Genomic DNA, 18,594 nt, shown 5'->3' on the forward strand with positions numbered 1-18,594 from the left:
ATATCATGGGCCTTGCATAGATGCACCTAGTTTTCCATCTAGGTATCTTGAATGCATTCCCTTTTTTGCACTCTGATGCATGTCACCATTCACACGAATTTGAAAAAAAATAATATATAAATATATATACTGTGTGTATATATATATATATATATATATATATATATACTGTGTGTGTGTGTGTATATGTGTGTATGTATATATATATATATATATATATATATATATAAAAAGTCCAAGAGAGCAGCACTCACAGGATAGGTGCAATGGTGATAGGGTGCGTTCAGTTGCTGCAGATCCCGGTCACGAATCTCCCCAAGTAATAAACGAAAGGCAACCGCACTCCCATAAGATGCAAAAAGGTTAGGTCTTTATTCACACAAGCGTGAAGGTGGCGACGTTTCGGCTAGCTCACTTAGTCATTATCAAGCCATATTTTTTTTTATAAAAACCAAAGAATTTTCAGCAGCACACCCGTAAGTTCCGGTGAAGCAGTGGGATTTTTATTAACCCATATCAAATACAACGTTTCAACTGCATCACGCACTCTTTTTCATGCTTGAAAAAGAGTGCGTGATGCAGTTGAAACGTTGTATTTGATATAGGTTAATAAAAATCCCACTGCTTCACTGGAACTTACGGGTGTGCTGTTGAAAATTCTTTAGTTGCAGTCTGCGACTGGGACTGCAAGTGCCTGCCTGCACCCCGGGACTTTCTCATTACTTTTGTGGTTGTGCTGCCTACCTCTTGGAGATATATATATATATATATATATATATATATATATATACACACTTATTTATACCGTGTTGGGTGATACTCTTAGTGCAGGCTTCTGGGTGCTTTAGCAGGATCTGACCGAACAAAAAGTACAGCTTAGGCTCCTTTCACACTGCTGTTAGTGCCCGGCAGTGTGACGGCCGTTAGAAGATAGTGGGAGAATATTTTTTGCTTGCAACGTCTTTTTCTACCACTATCTTCCGGCGGAATAACGGCCGCAATAATGGACGTCAGAGAATCCTATTCAAGTGAATGGAATCCTCTGTGCCCATTAATCCTCCCCTTGGGCTCCGTCACACTAACGGCTGTTAAGGCAAAAAATAAAAAAAAGCCTTAAAGGGGTACTCCGGTGGAAAACTTTTTATTTATTTATTTTTAAATCAACTGGTGCCAGAAAGTTAAACAGATTTGTAAATTAAAAAGAGAAAAAGGAATGGTGCAGCTCACAATTTTTACACTGACCGAGGTCTAATGGGCATACACCTATACCCAAGGTGTAAGGAATATATATACAAATAAAACTATTTTGCCCGACCTCAAGGAAAGTGCAAAATGATTAGGTATAATTATAAAAATTTATGTATATAAAAATTATAGAAAACCGTGCTTCAATTATAATATATATTTAACTTTATTAAAATTATCAATATCCAATGTACTATCTTCACAAAGGGCCCTTGTGTGAAAAATAGAATAGACAATTCCCAATTAATAATAAAACATTAAACAATAAAAATGATTGCCACTAGTGAAAGATTATTCATTTGATCCTAATAATAATGTTCAAATAATATTGTGACAAACAGCGTCCATGAGTAACACTAAAAGGTTAACACAGGTTAATGTCTAGTTTTTTTGATCTTAAATGTTCAAATGTTTCAAAATGTTTCAAAGTTGTAGCAAGTATTTACAATTTGTAGCACTGTAGCCTAAGTGTATAGCACTGTAGCACAGGTGTCAGATTGTTTTACCAGTCTCTGGATTGCAGTCCGCTTTAGATGGAGTTAGGATAACAGCGATCTTCCCAGGGTTGCAGGAGTTGAGCGCTGGCTTGCGGTGACTGGTCTGGTCTGCGCCGGACCGAAGGAGACTGCGCCGGTCCGGCACAGACCAGCCAGCGCTCAACTCCTGCAACCCTGGGAAGATCGCTGTTATCCTAACTCCATCTAAAGCGGACTGCAATCCAGAGACTGGTAAAACAATCTGACACCTGTGCTACAGTGCTATACACTTAGGCTACAGTGCTACAAATTGTAAATACTTGCTACAACTTTGAAACATTTTGAAACATTTGAACATTTAAAAACATTTTGAAACATCTGAACATTTAAGATAAAAAAAACTAGACATTAACCTGTGTTAACCTTTTAGTGTTACTCATGGACGCTGTTTGTCACAATATTATTTGAACATTATTATTAGGATCAAATGAATAATCTTTCACTAGTGGCAATAATTTTTATTGTTTAATGTTTTATTATTAATTGTGAATTGTCTATTCTATTTTTCACACAAGGGCCCTGTGTGAAGATAGTACATTGGATATTGATAATTTTAATAAAGTTAAATATATATTATAATTGAAGCACGGTTTTCTATAATTTTTATATATATACATTTTTATAATTATACCTAATCATTTTGCACACTTTCCTTGAGGTCGGGCAAAATAGATTTATTTGTATAGATTTGTAAATTACCTCTATTAAAAATCTTAATCCTTCCAGTACTTATTAGCTGCTGAATACTACAGAGGAAATTGTTTTCTTTTTGGAACACAGATCTCTCTGCTGACATCACGCGCACAGTGCTCTCTGCTGACATCTCTGTCCATTTTAGGAACTGTCCAGAGCAACATATGTTTGCTATGGGGATTTTCTCCTACTCTGGACAATTCTTAAAATGGACAGAGTTGTTGGCAGAGAGCACTGTGGTCATGATGTCAGCAGAGAGCACTGTGCTCGTGATTCAGCAAAGTGCTCTGTGTTCCAAAAAGAAAATAATTTCCTCTGTAGTATTCAGCAGCTAATAAGTACTGAAGGGAATCAGATTTTTTAAAGGGGTACTCCGCCCCTAGAGGATAGGGGATAAGATGTTAGATCGCCGCGGTCCCGCTGCTGGGGACCCCCGGGATCCCCACTGCGGCACTGTGCTATCATTACAGCACAGAGCGAGTTCGCTCTGTGCGTAATGACGGGCTATACAGGGAAAGGAGCTGCGTGATGTCATGGCTCCGCCCCTTGTGACATCACGGCCCATCCCCTTAATGCAAGTCTATGACAGGGGGCGTGACGATCGCCATGCCCCCTCCCAGAGACTTGTATTGAAAGGAGCGGGCCATGACATCACGAGGGGCGGAGCCGTGACGTAACAATGCTCCGGCCCCTGTATTGCGCGTCATTACGTGCAGAGCGAACTCGCTCTGTGCTGTAATGATAGCGCAGTTCCGCAGCGGGGATCCCGGGGCTCCCCAGCAGCGGCACCGCAGCGATCTGACATCTTATCCCCTATCCTTTGGATAGGGGATAAGATGTCTAGGGGCGGAGTACCTCTTTAACCCCTTAAGGACCCAGACATTTTACACCTCAGGACCCGGCCATTTTTTGCAATTCTGACCACTGTCACTTTAAACATTAATAACTCTGGAATGCTTTTAGTTATCATTCTGATTCCGAGATTGTTTTTTCGTGACATATTCTACTTTAACATAGTGGTAAAATTTTGTGGTAACTTGCATCCTTTCTTGGTGAAAAATCCCAACATTTTATGAAAAATTTGAAAATTTTGCATTTTTTTAACTTTGAAGCTCTCTGCTTGTAAGGAAAATGGATATTCCAAATATATTTTTTTTTAATTCACATATACAATATGTCTATTTTATGTGTGCATCATAAAATTTACGTGTTTTTACTTTTGGAAGTCACCAGAGGGCTTCAAAGTTCAGCAGCAATTTTCCAATTTTTCACAAAATTTCCAAACTCACAATTTTTCATGGACCAGTTCAGGTTTGAAGTGGATTTGAAGGGTCTTCATATTAGAAATACCCCACAAATTACCCCATTATAAAAACTACACCCCCCAGAGTATTCAAAATGACATTCAGTCCGCGTTTTAACCCTTTAGGTGTTTCACAGGAATAACAGCAAAGTGAAGGAGAAAATTCACAATCTCCATTTTTTACACTCGCATGTTCTTGTAGACCCAATTTTTGAATTTTTACAAGGGGAAAAAGGAGAAAATGTTTACTTCTGTTTGTAGCCCAATTTCTCTCGAGTAAGCACATACCTCATATGTCTATGTAAAGTGTTCGGCGGGCGCAGTAGAGGGCTCAGAAGCGAAGGAGCGACAAGGGGATTTTGGAGAGTACGTTTTTTTGAAATGGTTTTTGGGAGGCATGTTGCATTTAGGAAGCCCCTATGGTGCCAGAACAGCAAAAATCCCCCACATGGCATACCATTTTGGAAACTAGACCCCTTGAGGTACGTAACAAGGAATAAAGTGAGCCTTAATACCCCACAGGGGTTTCACGACTTTTGCATATGTAAAAAAATAAAAATAAAATTTCACTAAAATGTGTGTTTCCCCCCAAATTTCACATTTTTGCAAGGGTTAATAGCAGAAAATACCCCCCAAACATTGTAACCCCATCTCTTCTGAGTATGGAGGTATCCCATAAGTTGACCTGAGGTGTACTATGAGTGAACTACAATGCTCAGAAGAGAAGGAGTCATATTTGGCTTTTTGAGAGCAAATTTTGCTTGGGGGCATGTCGCATTTAGGAAGCCCCTATGGTGCCAGGACAGCAAAAAAAAAAAACACATGGCATACCATTTTGGAAACTAGACCCCTTGTGGAACGTAACAAGAAATAAAGTGAGCCTTAATACCCCACAGGGGTTTCACGACTTTTGCATACGTAAAAAAAAAATAAAAAAAATCACTAAAATGTGTGTTTCCCCCCAAATTTCACATTTTTGCAAGGGTTAATAGCAGAAAATACCCCCCAAACATTGTAACCCCATCTCTTCTGAGTATGGAGGTATCCCATAAGTTGACCTGAAGTGCACTACGGGCGAACTACAATGCTCAGAAGAGAAGGAGTCATATTTGGCTTTTTGAGAGCAAATTTTGCTCGGGGGGCATGTCGCATTTAGGAAGCCCATATGGTGCCAGGACAGCAAAATAACCCCCACATGGCATACCATTTTGGAAACTAGACCCCTTGAGGAACGTAACAAGGCATAAAATGAGCATTTACCCCCCACTGGTGTCTGTCAAATCTTTGGAACAGTGGGCTGTACAACATTTTTAATTTGCACAGCCCACTGTTCCAAAGATCTGTCAGACACCAGTGGGGTGTAAATTCTCACTGCACCCCTCATTACATTCCGTGAGGGGTCTAGTTTCCGAAATGGGGTCACATGTGGGGTTTTGTTTTTTTTGCGTTTGTCAAAACCGCTGTAACAATCAGCCACCCCTGTGCAAATCACCTCAAATGTACATGGTGCACTCTCCCTTCTGGGCCTTGTTGTGCGCCCCCAGAGCACTTTGTGCCCACATATGGGGTATCTCCGTAGTCGGGAGAAATTGTGTTACAAATTTTGTGGGGCTTTTTTCCCCTTTACCTCTTGTCAAAATGAAAAGTATGGGGCAACACCAGCATGTTAGTGTAAAAAGTTTATTTTTTTTACACTAACATGCTGGTGTAGACCCCAACTTCACCTTTTCATAAGGGGTGAAAGGAGAAAAAGACCCCCAAGATTTGTTAGTCAATTTCTCCCGAGTACGGCGATACCCCATATGTGACCCTAAACTGTTGCCTTGAAATACAACAGGGCTCCGAAGTGAAAGCGCCATGCGCATTTGAGGCCTGAATTAGGGATTTGCATAGGGGTGGACATAGGGGTATTCTACGCCAGTGATTCCCAAACAGGGTGCCTCCAGCTGTTGCAAAACTCCCAGCATGCTTGGACAGTCAACAGCTGTCTGGCAATACTGGGAGTTGTTGTTTTGCAACAGCTGGAGGCTCCATTTTGGAAAGAGTGGCGTACCAGACGTTTTTCATTTTTATTGGGGAGGGAGGGGGGCTGTGTAGGGGTATGTGTATATGTAGTGTTTTTTACTTTTTATTTTATTTTGTGTTAGTGTAGTGTAGTGTAGTGTTTTTAGGGTACAGGCGGGGGATTACAGCGAGTTTGAGCTGCCGCGCAAAATTTGCTGCATCGCAAACTTGCAGCCCGATACTCACTGTAAGCCCCCTGCCCATGTGAATGTACCCTGTACATTCACAGGGGGGGGACCTCCAGCTGTTGCAAAACTACAACTCCCAGCATGCCTGAGAATGTTTGGGAGTTGTGGTTTTGCAACAGCTGGAGGCACACGGGTTGGGAAACACTGAGTTAGGAAACAATGTTTCCCAACCAGTGTGCCTCCAGCTGTTGCAAAACCACAACTCCCAAACATTCTCAGGCATGCTGGGAGTAGTAGTTCGGCAACATCTGGAGGACTACAGTTTGCAGACCACTAATACAGTGGTTCCCAATCTGTGCCCTTCCAGATGTTGCAAAACTACAACTCCCAGTATGCCAAAACTGTCCAGGCATGCTGGGAGTTGTAGTTCTGCAACATCTGAAGGGCCAGATGTTACAGAACTACAACTCCCAGCATGCCTGGACAGTAAGGGAATGCTGAGGATGTGTAGTTTTGCAACATCTGGAAGGGCACAGTGGTCTCCAAACTGTGGACCTCCAGATGTTGCAAAACTGCAACTCCCAGCATGCCCAGACGCCAAGGGCTGTCTGGGCATGCTGGGAGTTGTAGTTTACAGGGTCCTATTACAGCAATGCATGTCGCTTTACGGCGACGTGCATTGCTGTAAAGGGCCCGACCGCGGCTGAAGATATACTCACCTGTCGCCGCCATCTTCCTCGCCGGGATCCGGGTCTTCAGGGACGAGGTAAGTACCGGGGCCGGTCCCCAGCACTCCCCCGTCCCCCGCCGCGTCCTCCGGTCTTCCTCCCGTCCTCTCCGGACTTTCAGGGGCCGGGCAGGATGGGAGGAAGTAACCGCCCCCCCTCCTGCGATTGGTCGGTTAACTAACCGACAGATCGCAGGGGATCGGAGGAGGTGGCAGGCTTGCCACCTCGCTCCTAGGCTCCAGCATGGTCCTGGCTGTCTGCGACAGCCGGGATCATGCGAAATTACCGGGCGGTCGGGTCCCAGAGACCCGATCAGCCCGGTATCACCGCAGATCGCAAGGGCGATTTCCCTTGCGATTTGCTGCGATCGCCGACATGGGGGGCCTACATGGCCCCCCTCGGCGTTTGCCCTGGATGCCTGCTGAAGGATTTCAGCAGGCATCCAGTTCCGATCTCTTCCCGGCGAGCGGCAGAGACCGGAAAACGCCATGACGTATGCATACGTCATGGGTCCTTAAGACCCAGGGTGTGAAGACGTATGCATACGTCATGGGTCCTGAACAGGTTAATAGAAGTAATTTGTTTAACTTTATGGCCCCAGTTGATTTAAAAAAAAAAAAAAACGGAGTACCGCTTTAACAGCCATTTGTCACGGAGCCCAGCGGCAGTGGGAAAGTAGCCTTCTAGTGTTTTTTTCATTTTTATTTATTTATTTTTTTTTTTGAGCCTTCAGGTCTGATACTGATCTGAATGAGATCACCAGCATTACTGGAGAAATCTACACATAAGAACAGTTGCCTTCATTTTAAATGTCTCTCTATTAAATATTCTCATTTTTACTAGCTCTACAGTGCTAAAGTATCACTGCTGTAAATCTGTAACAATAGTACTTGAATACAATCTAATATAAGAAGCTGAAACTTTCTGTGGGTTTCAGATGTTAAAGCAAAGGAAAAGGTAATAGAAGACATGAAGTTGACACTTAATGAGCAGGAAGAGACTCAGGAAGAACTAGAGCAAGCACTTGAAGCCAAAACAGAAGAAGCAGAGAAATTTGCTGAAGGTAAATGTGTTGTATGGAAAAAGATTAGTGTGTGCTCCACCACTGTGGGCATTGCAAAACTCATTGGTTGCAACTTATCCAAAATCTTGTATTACATCCAGCACAGTTGACTATGTATTGCTATGTGGAGGAATCTGGCAACAACGTATAACACCAAAATATTAATATATGTACAGTACATACATGTAATCCATCTTCCTCAACACTGAAATTTTAAAACTAACAAGGAAATGTCTTGGATATATTCAAAACATTTATTTTAAAACTATTCAGTATCCAGTATGTGCACCGTAATACACATGCCTTGGCATGCTATCAATGAGGAGATTAAAGTGCGTTTCCTCTGAAAGAAACAACCTGTGTATGGTGTCTTAAAGTATAATAGAGCAATGTTCTAATATATTAATAATATTATCCATAGGGCACAAATCTCTCCATATCAGCTTTACTCTCCCCCTCACATCATCACCACACACTCAGAGCTCCATTCCTGCACCCTACCCCTTCTGTCTGTTAAGGGAGAAACCAGTAATATGGAGAGGGGAGCTCTTATTACTACTGTTTAGATTTTAAGGCAGAAAGAAGCCTTTCTCAGTCACAGTAGTTTGTCAGATCAGACTCACTGCTGTCTTTTCTAAGGAAGCCTTCTTGCTGCCTTACAATTTAATGAGGAGTAATAGGAGATACACATCTTCACATAAATGGCCTGGTCCTCGGCAGACAGGAGGAAATGGGGGGAGCAGGGATGGGAGCTCTTTGCTTTAGTAGAGTGTGAGGGGCCATTACAGCTACAAGTCAGACAGCTCTGCTGATAATGGAGAGATGCAAGTCCTATAGCTAATAACATTATATTAGTAAGTTGCTGTATTATACTTTTTGACAACATACACAGGTTGTTTCCTTCATTGGACAACTCCTTTAATGGTTGTCTGATAAATGTTCTGCAGAGCTGGAGGCAAACCATCAAGATCCTCTCCTGGCAGCTCCATTTGAAAGTGCCACCCAATAATATCCCAGATGTGCTCGATGGGAGACACTGCTGGTCATGGTAGCACGTTTTAGGCCATACAGGCTGCTCACAGTAGCATAAACAGAATGCAGCCTGACATTGTTGTACTAAAAAAATCAAGAAAAAGCTCCTGCAATGCTTTGGAGAAATGGGCATATTGATTCCATGACCAAATGAATGACATCCATTGCTCTGCACCATGATGTAAGAAGGCTAATTTATTAGCCTGCATTTGTAGGAGGGGCGGATGTACCTTTTAAGAGCCTCAGCTGTTCCAGTCCTCCATGCCGTGGGTTCTTCATGTGATTAGTCACATGATCCTGGAGCCATCACACAGGAAGTAGGTTGCGGAGTGCAAGTATGTAGGCGTGCGGCGGCTAACGGCCTCCTAGCGTGGTGGTTCTGGGCACATGGTGAGTAGCTTGCCACACTATCTAGTGTTCGCATGTCCGGCTCAGCTTCCGGCCTGCAGCGCGGTAACAGGGCTTACCTGCACTGCATTTGGTCTCATGGCAAGTCCAGTTTGGCTTACGGCCTGCAGTACCGGTGTTACTTATTCTTACATCACGGCGTACATATCTGGTCCGGCTCAGCTCCCGGCCCACCTCTTTTTTACATTCAGCGGTTGTTAGTTGTCTGTCCATTGTAGTAGCTTTCGCTCCTGGCCCGCTTCCTCATGCACAGGGGACCTGTATACAACTCCCTGTGGGGTATTGTTAGTCTATTTTAGAATAGTCATCTTTATGCAGTATACTTTAGGTTATGCCTTCCTATTTAAATGTAGTGTGCAATCACTTAATGCTATGGAAATCGAAGTAACACAAGTAATTACAGTCTCATGAGTCCCTGGTGTCTCCTGATCTATTGGTTTCAATATTAAGTTGTTCACAGCTTGTCCCCTTGTAGCATAGCGCATATATACATATATATATATATATATATAATAAAATGGCCATAAGCTCATATTGTTACATACTGTTATGTCATGTATTTCTGTGCATACAGTCATATAATTTATTCGGTGCATATGATTATATAGTTGTTCTGTGCACACGCTCCTATAATTTGTTATATGCATACGGTCATATAGTTTGTTGCATATGCTTTTAGTTTGTTCTGGGTATACGACACTGCCCTTCTGCTTATAGGAAGGGCGTGTCATGTGTTTGTTGCTGTACATGCACTTGTAACGATGTTGCTGCATATGCGCTGGTAATACTGTACATACGCTCGTAGCATTTATACTGTACATACCCTCGTAGCATTTATACTGTACACCACCAGAGCCGTCAGACCAGCCGTCGTCGAAGCTGATGAACCCGTGGCCGCAGTAATAATCGCATCATTTTCCCAAGGCCAATATCGACATATAGCAATTTGCAATTATCGCAATTCGATTGCAGTTGCGATATATCGTGCAGGCCTACTCCGAACACATTCATATGTTCATTCGGTACATACGTTTCATGTTTTACTGTGCATATGTTTATGGTGTTTAGACTATACATTCATATCTTTGACACTGCGCATGTGTTTTTATGTCATTTTTTTAATCTGCACAGAAAATTCAGTGGGTCAGCATGTTTATTAACATTTGGGTCGTGCATACGAGAATATAGATTGGTTTTCTATTGTGACTTGTCACGTCTACAGGTTAATCATGATTACGACCTGTCTCGGCTTCAGGTTGACGACGATCCTATTATTTATATATAGGGCTGCACGATTTGGGGAAAATGTGCGATTGTGATTATGGGGGTAAATATTGCGATTTTATTTGCGATATAATAAACAGATGGTGAAATCCCCCAATTTCATGTCCAATTGCCTCCATTTTATGCCCAATCCCCCATTTTATATAGCCATTCACCTTATACAATGAGGGGAATGGCTATATGAAGTGGGGGGAATGGCTATAGGAATTGGGAATGGGCTAAAGAAGGGAAATAGGCTATAAAACATGAGGGGGTGGGCTATATGAGGGAAAATGGCTATATGAAATGAGGGGAATAGATAAATAAAATTCATATAGCCATTCTCCTCATTTCATATATCCCATTTCCCTCCTTTATCCATTCCCATGATTTCACATAACCCATTCCCCTCCTATAGACCTTCTTCTCCTATAGCCATCCCCCTCCTGTTGTATAGCCATCCCCCTTCTATAGCCATCCCCCTCCTGTTGTATAGCCACCCCCTCCTATAGCCATGAAATGGGGAAACATTTATTTGAATCCTCTATTTCATATCATGGACCGTGACTGGCCTGTGCACACACTGGGGGGGAGATTTATCAAAACCTGTCCAGAAGAAAAGTTGCCCATAGCAACCAATCAGATTACTTCTTTCATTTTCCAGAGGCCTTGTTAAAAATGAAAGAAGCAATCTGATTGGTTGCTATGGGCAACTTTTCCTTTGCACAGGGTTTGATATATCTCCCCCACTGAACGGCAGCATTCTGTTGCTCCCTCCCAATGCGGCTGCCATGACAACACCATAGAGCGCTGGGAGGAAGTAACTTTAGATCTCTTCTTCCCAGAGCTAGGCACTGCTGGGAGGAGCAATATTCCGCACCCGCCGGCAATCAGCGGATGCCGGAGATGCAGGACATACAAAATCAGCTGGAACACGTGAAGCCGTCGGACCAGCCGCCGTCGAAGCCGATGAACCCGTGGCCACAATAATAATCGCATAATTTTCCCAAGGCCTATATCGACATATCGCAATTTGCAATTATCGCGATTCGATTGCAGTTGCGATATATCGTGCACGCCTAGCTATATATATATATATATATATATATATATATATATATATATATATATTGGTTGAGTCTTTTATTTTCACGTCTACAGGTCGGTTTGGTTACAAATAGGCATGGCTTCGGGATGGCGACAATGTCATTATATGTTTCATATTTTTATTTAGCATTTGGGTTGTGCATACAGGCATATAGCTTGGTTTTCTGTTGAGGTTTTTTCATCTGTCTCGGCTTCAGGTTGACAACGATATTAGTTATATATTGGTTGAGTCTTCTCATCCTATGCAGTCAAGCAGCGTAAAAAAGGGGTTCAGAAGTTTCAGGTCTGCAAGTGTCCCTCCAGGCAACCTTTGTCGGGAGATTATTTGGACAGTTGTCTAATGTCCTAATGGATCTCCCTTTGGCCTTATCAATAGTTTGACCTTGAAAGCGGCACTATTTAGGGTTATTAAGACCAGGTGAGTTCACCTGTAAGTTTGTTAAAGGGCAGTTCTTGAGGTACACCAGCTTGGCTGGAAATCCGTTCACTGACTACCTGTTACATTTGAGTTACTCCAATCACCTTTGCCCAGACACATAGTTGGGATCTGTTAATTCCCCACTTCACATAAGTGGGTCCAGTGAGGTCCTCCATTACTTTTCAGCAACACGAGTTTCAGAGTCCTGTCTGGATAGTCTGTTACTATTGTTTGATGGTGTGGCTCTCACAACACCTCAATTTGTCAAATACGTAGGTGTATTAGTCTAATTCTTAGGTGGTGACCCCACGGCTCTCTCCGGTCATTTCATTACGTATTAGTGCGGCTCAGCATCAAGTCATGGTGTTCTTGCTCACGTAATCACGTGAGTTACTGGAACTCCAGTGCGACATATACCGAGGGCTAACGTAGATATGTCTTATGCTTTCTAGTTGCTTGTAAAGGTAACATGTCATAAAGCGTTTTTGTTCTAATCTCTGAGTTTTGCCCTCTTTTCATGTGTGCTCTTACGCGGCAGTACATGGCATCACTCTGCCTTATTAGGTAGGGGGTACGGTTACATGTCAATTGTGGTTTCTGTATTTTAGGTAGGTTAGTACATTGATTCGCATGATCACAGCACCGACCACAAATAAATAAATAAAAATACATATATATATATATATATATATATATATATATATATATAATATTTATTTATTTATTAGATGCAAAATCAAAAAATGTTGCAGTATCTTGTAATACCTTTTTTATTGGACTAACAGAATTTTGTAGAGACAAGCTTTCGGGATTCCTCCCTTTATCAAGTCCAAAGCAAATCTAAGCTCACAAGCAGAAGGCACAGGTTACATCTCGCAAATATGCACGGGTTAAGACAATAGAAATCAGGATCACCACAAGCAATAGAATACAACCAATGATCTCACAACTTCTCCTGACCACATCTATTGTCTTAACCCCTGCATATTTGTAAGATGTAACCTGTGTCTTCTGCTTGGGAACTTAGATTTGCTTTGGACTTGATAAAGGGAGGAATCCTGAAAGCTTCTCTCTACAAAATTCTGTTAGTTCAATAAAAAAGGTATTACAAGAGACTGCATCACTGGACTAATATGGCTACTCAAATTAAAATTTTCAACCTCCCTAGTTTATGCCTCCGTCTTGTATATGTTGCCATACCTGAATGAATCCTGTGTAACTTCATCTATTATGTGGAGTTAAAAGGTACTGCAGTGCATATAACCTCTATTGTATTCCTATGAATATTATTATTTTCTATACAGAGCTGGAGCTGTGGAAACAAAAGTATAGAGAGAAAATATCTGGAAAAGAAAATGTTATAGAGCTGAGCAGAGAAACAAATAATAATACCGAAACAGTCAAGAGTGAAGTAAGCAAGCTGCAGAACCAGCTGAAGGTAAGCCTAAAGGTGCTGCTGCAAGATTGTGTTACCTCTATACATGTAGTGGTTATTTTATGAAGATTGTAGATAACTTCATCAGTAGTAAATGTATATAAATCGGTTGTTTGATACAAGGTAAGAGACACCTACTTGTACCTAAGTCTGATTGTCTGTAGTCATAGGTAAAGCACATCTTTCATAGCCTGCATGCCCCATGGGGTCTGTCGGACCTGGCAGTGTCCGTTGTGTTCCAACCCGTTTCAGGGTCTGTTCGGCTCAAAAAAAGAACCAATCTGACCCTGAACAGGACGGAAGACAACATCCGTGGGAACCTAGCCTTACATGAAAATGATCAGCAAATGGGGATTGGCACCCAGTTTTGTATGCACTTTCATGGCCTCCAGTATAATTTCCACAAAAGTTTGTTATGAGGGTCATAAATGGCTGCTACAGGTGCACAACAGATTTCATCTGGGTTAGTAATTTTTGTCCACATAAAAGATTATGCAACCACTGTTTTTCCATCTATTTGCACAGCATGGTCACCCTGGCTGGCTAAACTGGCTGTATCAACAACACATTGGCTCAGATTTATTAATCTGCCTGAAACCAAAGCTCTGATTTGCCCATAGGAACCAATCACAGCTCAGATTTTAATGCGTTCTAGTAACATGAAAGTTGAGCTTTGTTTGGTTGCCATGGGAAAAAACTGTTTTTTGGCAGATTCATAATTCTGGGCCAGTGACTAAGACTGCTAAGAAATTTAGTACCACATAGCAGTTGTCAAACTGCTAGACATCAAAGTTATAGGCAGCAACGAGGAGTGCAACAATAGCAATGAACTTGACAATCTCTGTCTCTTCCCCTCATATAGGTGTTCAATGTGGTATTCCTATACATGTGTGTGTGTGTGTGTATATATATATATATACATATATATAGAAAAGCTAACACACTTCCAGCATAAATAGTTGTCGTTGTTGTGGCTTTCATTATTATGTAGGAGCTTGAAGAGAAATTCAACAATGATAGAAAGAAATGGTTTGAAGAAAAAAAGACTCTTATCGCTCAGGCTAAAGAATCTGAGAATCAAAGAAACAGGGAGATGAGAAAATTTGCAGATGACAGAGAACGCTATGGAAAACAGCAGATAGCAATGGTAAATGAATTCATACTTGTTTGTACGTATTTGTATGTACATAATTTTTTCCTGTTTTATTGGATAAAGAATTCCATCTTTGCTGCTTTCTTTTTTAATAAGAAAAAACACAACCCAATGTGTTTCAGTGCTGCATAAACTACCTGTGCATGCTCATGTGGCAATGTATAGTATAAATCATTTTTGCAGGGGATTAACGGGGTTAATAAATTTCACTGAAGGGATAATATGAGTTTTGCTGGTCATAATCCCAATCACTCTTTTTGAGTTATGTCTAAAGCTGACACTTCAGTGGTGATCCAAAGTGAATCACTGCCTTTCCACGAGTCAGAAAAGTGGCTGCTGCCGGAAATAATTTTTATGAGAATGTATAGATTTAGAGGAGTCTTTATTTAAACATTGAGCTTTTTTCTGTTTGCTCTAATGGAATACTAAAACTAGAGACTATAATACCAGCAATTATCTCCTATTATATCCTAATCTCCTTTGTTCCCATCTTTTAATTGTGATTCTAGGAGGTCCCCCTACCCACCTCTTAAAATCTGTTTGTTTGTTTTTCGTTGTAAGCCAGTGCACATTGAGTCCAGGAAAAGTTATCTAACCCCCTTACTAAAACCCCAAGCCAAAATTAGTTTTGGCTTAGTGTCTGGAGGAGGCTGACCTCTCCTTCTCTGCAGGCCTGCTGAATTTTATTATTTTAGTTTTGTTTCTTTTCATTTTCATGTAGGGATTAAGGTTTTTCCTCTTCGGGGGGGTCATCAATGTGGGCTGCCACAATAGACTTAATCCCCCCCCTGAGGGTCCCAGAAGCAGGAGACCAGGCAGCGTGCTGACTTGTACCTTCATCCGGCACCAGTCTCCTATCCCCCTCTCTGCCGCCACAGATGGGAGTGCTGGTACCCCACACAAGGCTACCAAACGAGTGACCTTGTACACACCCCAAGACACTTGTTGGTGCATAGTGGATTTTTCCTATATGCTGTGCCTCTCATTGCCCCTTAGTCAGTCACATTACCTTTTTGTTGTGTTGGATGTTTTTTGCTGCTACAGTTCTGAATCCACTGGAACACTCCTTATCTCAGACCTTTTTGGGGTCTGCTCTCTGAGCGGTACAGCTCTCGAGTCACTGGTTCTGTAAATCCCTTAGCTGAATTATTTTCCAGTTGTGTGTTTCTCAGGCTTGACTCTTTCCCTGGTTATCTTTTGAAGGCCTCTAGGGTATTTTTTGAAGCCTCATCTACTTGGGCTTGGTTTTCCAGTTTCCTCAAGGCCATAAAACAAAGCGCAGTTGTGGTGGACCACCGGGTGAATGGCGGAACCACAGGTGTTGCGGTGTGAGTGGTGGGATCTGATGTTAATAACCCCGGGGGTTGGATGGTATTAACCACTATGTGTTTGTGACGCCAGTGTGGTTTTTGGGTTCCGGATCACCACATGCCCGGATTCTCTGCTATCCCACGGGCTAGTAGTGAATAAAGAGTCCACAACCAGTTATGGTTTAACGGAGGCTTTACTGAGTAGAAGACAGGTGTAATTATCTTTACAGCTAAGGCGAGATTTCCCAGAGAGGTGGCCAGGTCCCAGAGGAACTCGCAGCTTGCTGGACCAATACTTGTAATAAATCTGACTTGTAATTAGATTTGACTTGATTATGTGCAGGACTTGACTAGTTGTAGTGACAGTAGACATAGACTTGAAGACTTACTGAAGAGACTTGTAGATTTTGGTGTACTCCAGATGCTGAGCACTTGTCCTGAGATCTCTGGTAGCTGCTTCAGCAAAGACTTTGTCGGTACAAGAGCTGAGCTCTAAGAGAATTGCAAATGGCCTTTATATAGTGTGTGTGTGTGTGTGGGGGGGGGGGGGGCTGGACTAAAGCCCATTGGTCAAGCTGTGGGTCATAGGCTAAAGCTGGTGCTCTCTGCGAGTACATGTGACAACAGATCATGTGACCCAACATAACAACTTACATACAGATCCTTTAGACCTCCCACAGGTCCCTGAGACTATCTAGACATAGGGAGCCTTTCTATGAATTAAAGGAACATGCACACATTTATTAAACCAACAGGAGAACAAGGGGAATCCCTGCAGGGGAGCCCCCAGGTCACTGAGGGACTCAACCTGACAGGGCCTACAGGTTGTACAGGACCGTGTCCCTGTACTGGGACATCACACAGTGTGTAACAGGCATTTTAATAAGGTTTCCTACCATGTTTTTGTAGCGTTTAGGGAGTGGTCTAAATGACCAAAACTGTAATCCGATGCATCGGGGATGCTAATGAATCCCAAGTAGTCCTTGGGACAAAGACCAAGCCGCAACTAGTCACAGCTCTCTGCCTGCAATCATGCTCTGCAGAATGTGATTAACGGGCAAAGGAGCTTCTTTGTCCCACACAAGGACATAGTAGAAAATCTTATTAAGGCTGCTTTCACACCACCATTTGGGCACACGGAAGCTGTATCCAGTGGGAGAATTGAAAAACCCGCTACTGCCATATCCCTAACGGACCCCCCCGTTCGTTTCAATGGAGCGAACTGAATCAGATAGTGGCTCCAGTAAGCTCATTTTTGTACCGTATTACCAGACTGCAACCACAGCAGACCACGGTTTTCAGTATATGCTTTCCTGCCTCTCCTACTTCTTGTGTGCAGATTGATTAGCTCAGTGTCTGCAGAAGGGGTATAGCCTGTGCAGGAGGCGCCAACACTTAGCTTAGCGTTGCCTCCTAGTAGCACCAGCCTATACCCACGGTCTCCTGTGTCCCCAACTGAATAAGGCAAGAAAGGGATTTTTACATGGAAGAAAAAAAAATCCTGTTCTAGGAAGCAAGATAGAATAGTAATGAGTAATATTTTGCTTTCACGTTAATTTTGTCCTCTAGGAACAACTCTCTGCTCAGCTGGCTGAGAAAGATAATACACTACAAAAGTGGCGGGAAGAACGGGACAGTCTCCTCTCTGCATTGGAAGCGCAATTGAAAAACCTACTGACTAGCAATGCAGACAAAGAAAAAGAAATCGAGCTACTAAAAAGCACCAACAGAGAATCTCTTCCCCTTCCCGTATGTACACTGTGTTCTATATTGTCTATGCTAATTCTATACAATATGCAGCTATTGCTTTGTTTGTTAACAATTGCTATATGTGAGAAGTTTTATTGTTTTTAAAGCTATCATATCCCTGATCCATTCGTATTCGTTGTAGAACATAAAACATAGAAATGTGTCCATACGTAACTATTTGCTTATTAACATTATTTGCACATATTAAAGAGTACCTGTCATCATCTATCATTTTTTTCTGTTCCTACTTATGCCCATCTCTCCTTAACCCCCTCCCTGCCTTTAAATTTTTTTTTTTTTATAGCTTAAAAATGTTTTTCACTTACCTTTATTGCAGCTCACTTTGGCCGGCGCTCAAGGCAGAGTTCCCCAGCAGGCGTGAGGTCACTGAAGCCTGCTGGGGGGGGGGGGGGGGGGCTGGGGGGGGGGGGGGGGGTGCGGCGACTTCCGCCCTCTCCTCATCTATGCTGCGCTCCCCGTCAGGAGGTGTGGCCAATAGCAGCCATTACATTGATAAAATAAATATTTTCCTATAAGACCTCAGATCAGACTTACATTTACTGCAAATGTGCTATCCTGCACTGAGATCCTTTGCGCGCTGACGGTTGCCTCTACATGCCAGGGCCTGGAAGCCAATGCCCCCACATTCACAATGCTCGCTCCCGTCTGTCTGTCTAACAGGCAGGGAGCGAGCGCTGGACAGTAGGTAACTGACTCGGACTGATGCCCAGCCTGGATCAGTCTGAATTCAGAGGTGACGTCAGCCGCACTGCAGCCAACACTAGGAGGGAGACCCTTAGTGGACGGCTTTTCAAAGGCAAAAAAAATAAACACAAATATATAGAGAATTGACTGATGAAATGTATAAGGAATATGTTTCAAATAATGGAAGGAATAATATATCAAAAATAAAGTTTGATAACAGTGCCCATTTAAGTATTTAACCGTGATCACTGACC

The 18,594-nt window shown here is 42.4% G+C and overlaps 1 protein-coding gene across 6 annotated transcripts in view; it reads left to right on the plus strand.

Annotated features, from left to right (window-relative positions):
- Window positions 1-18,594, plus strand: part of KIF20B (kinesin family member 20B) — a 126,919-nt gene that overhangs the window by 84,032 nt on the left and 24,293 nt on the right. For all 6 annotated transcript variants that reach the window (XM_056530127.1, XM_056530128.1, XM_056530131.1 and 3 more), the window contains 4 exons: window positions 7,635-7,760; window positions 13,293-13,426; window positions 14,415-14,570; window positions 17,456-17,635. In XM_056530127.1, coding sequence (XP_056386102.1) covers window positions 7,635-7,760; window positions 13,293-13,426; window positions 14,415-14,570; window positions 17,456-17,635 — 596 coding nt within the window. The remainder of the gene's footprint in view (window positions 1-7,634; window positions 7,761-13,292; window positions 13,427-14,414; window positions 14,571-17,455; window positions 17,636-18,594) is intronic.

This window comes from Hyla sarda, chromosome 7 (assembly GCF_029499605.1).
Source record: "Hyla sarda isolate aHylSar1 chromosome 7, aHylSar1.hap1, whole genome shotgun sequence".
Classification (NCBI taxonomy): domain Eukaryota; kingdom Metazoa; phylum Chordata; class Amphibia; order Anura; family Hylidae; genus Hyla; species Hyla sarda.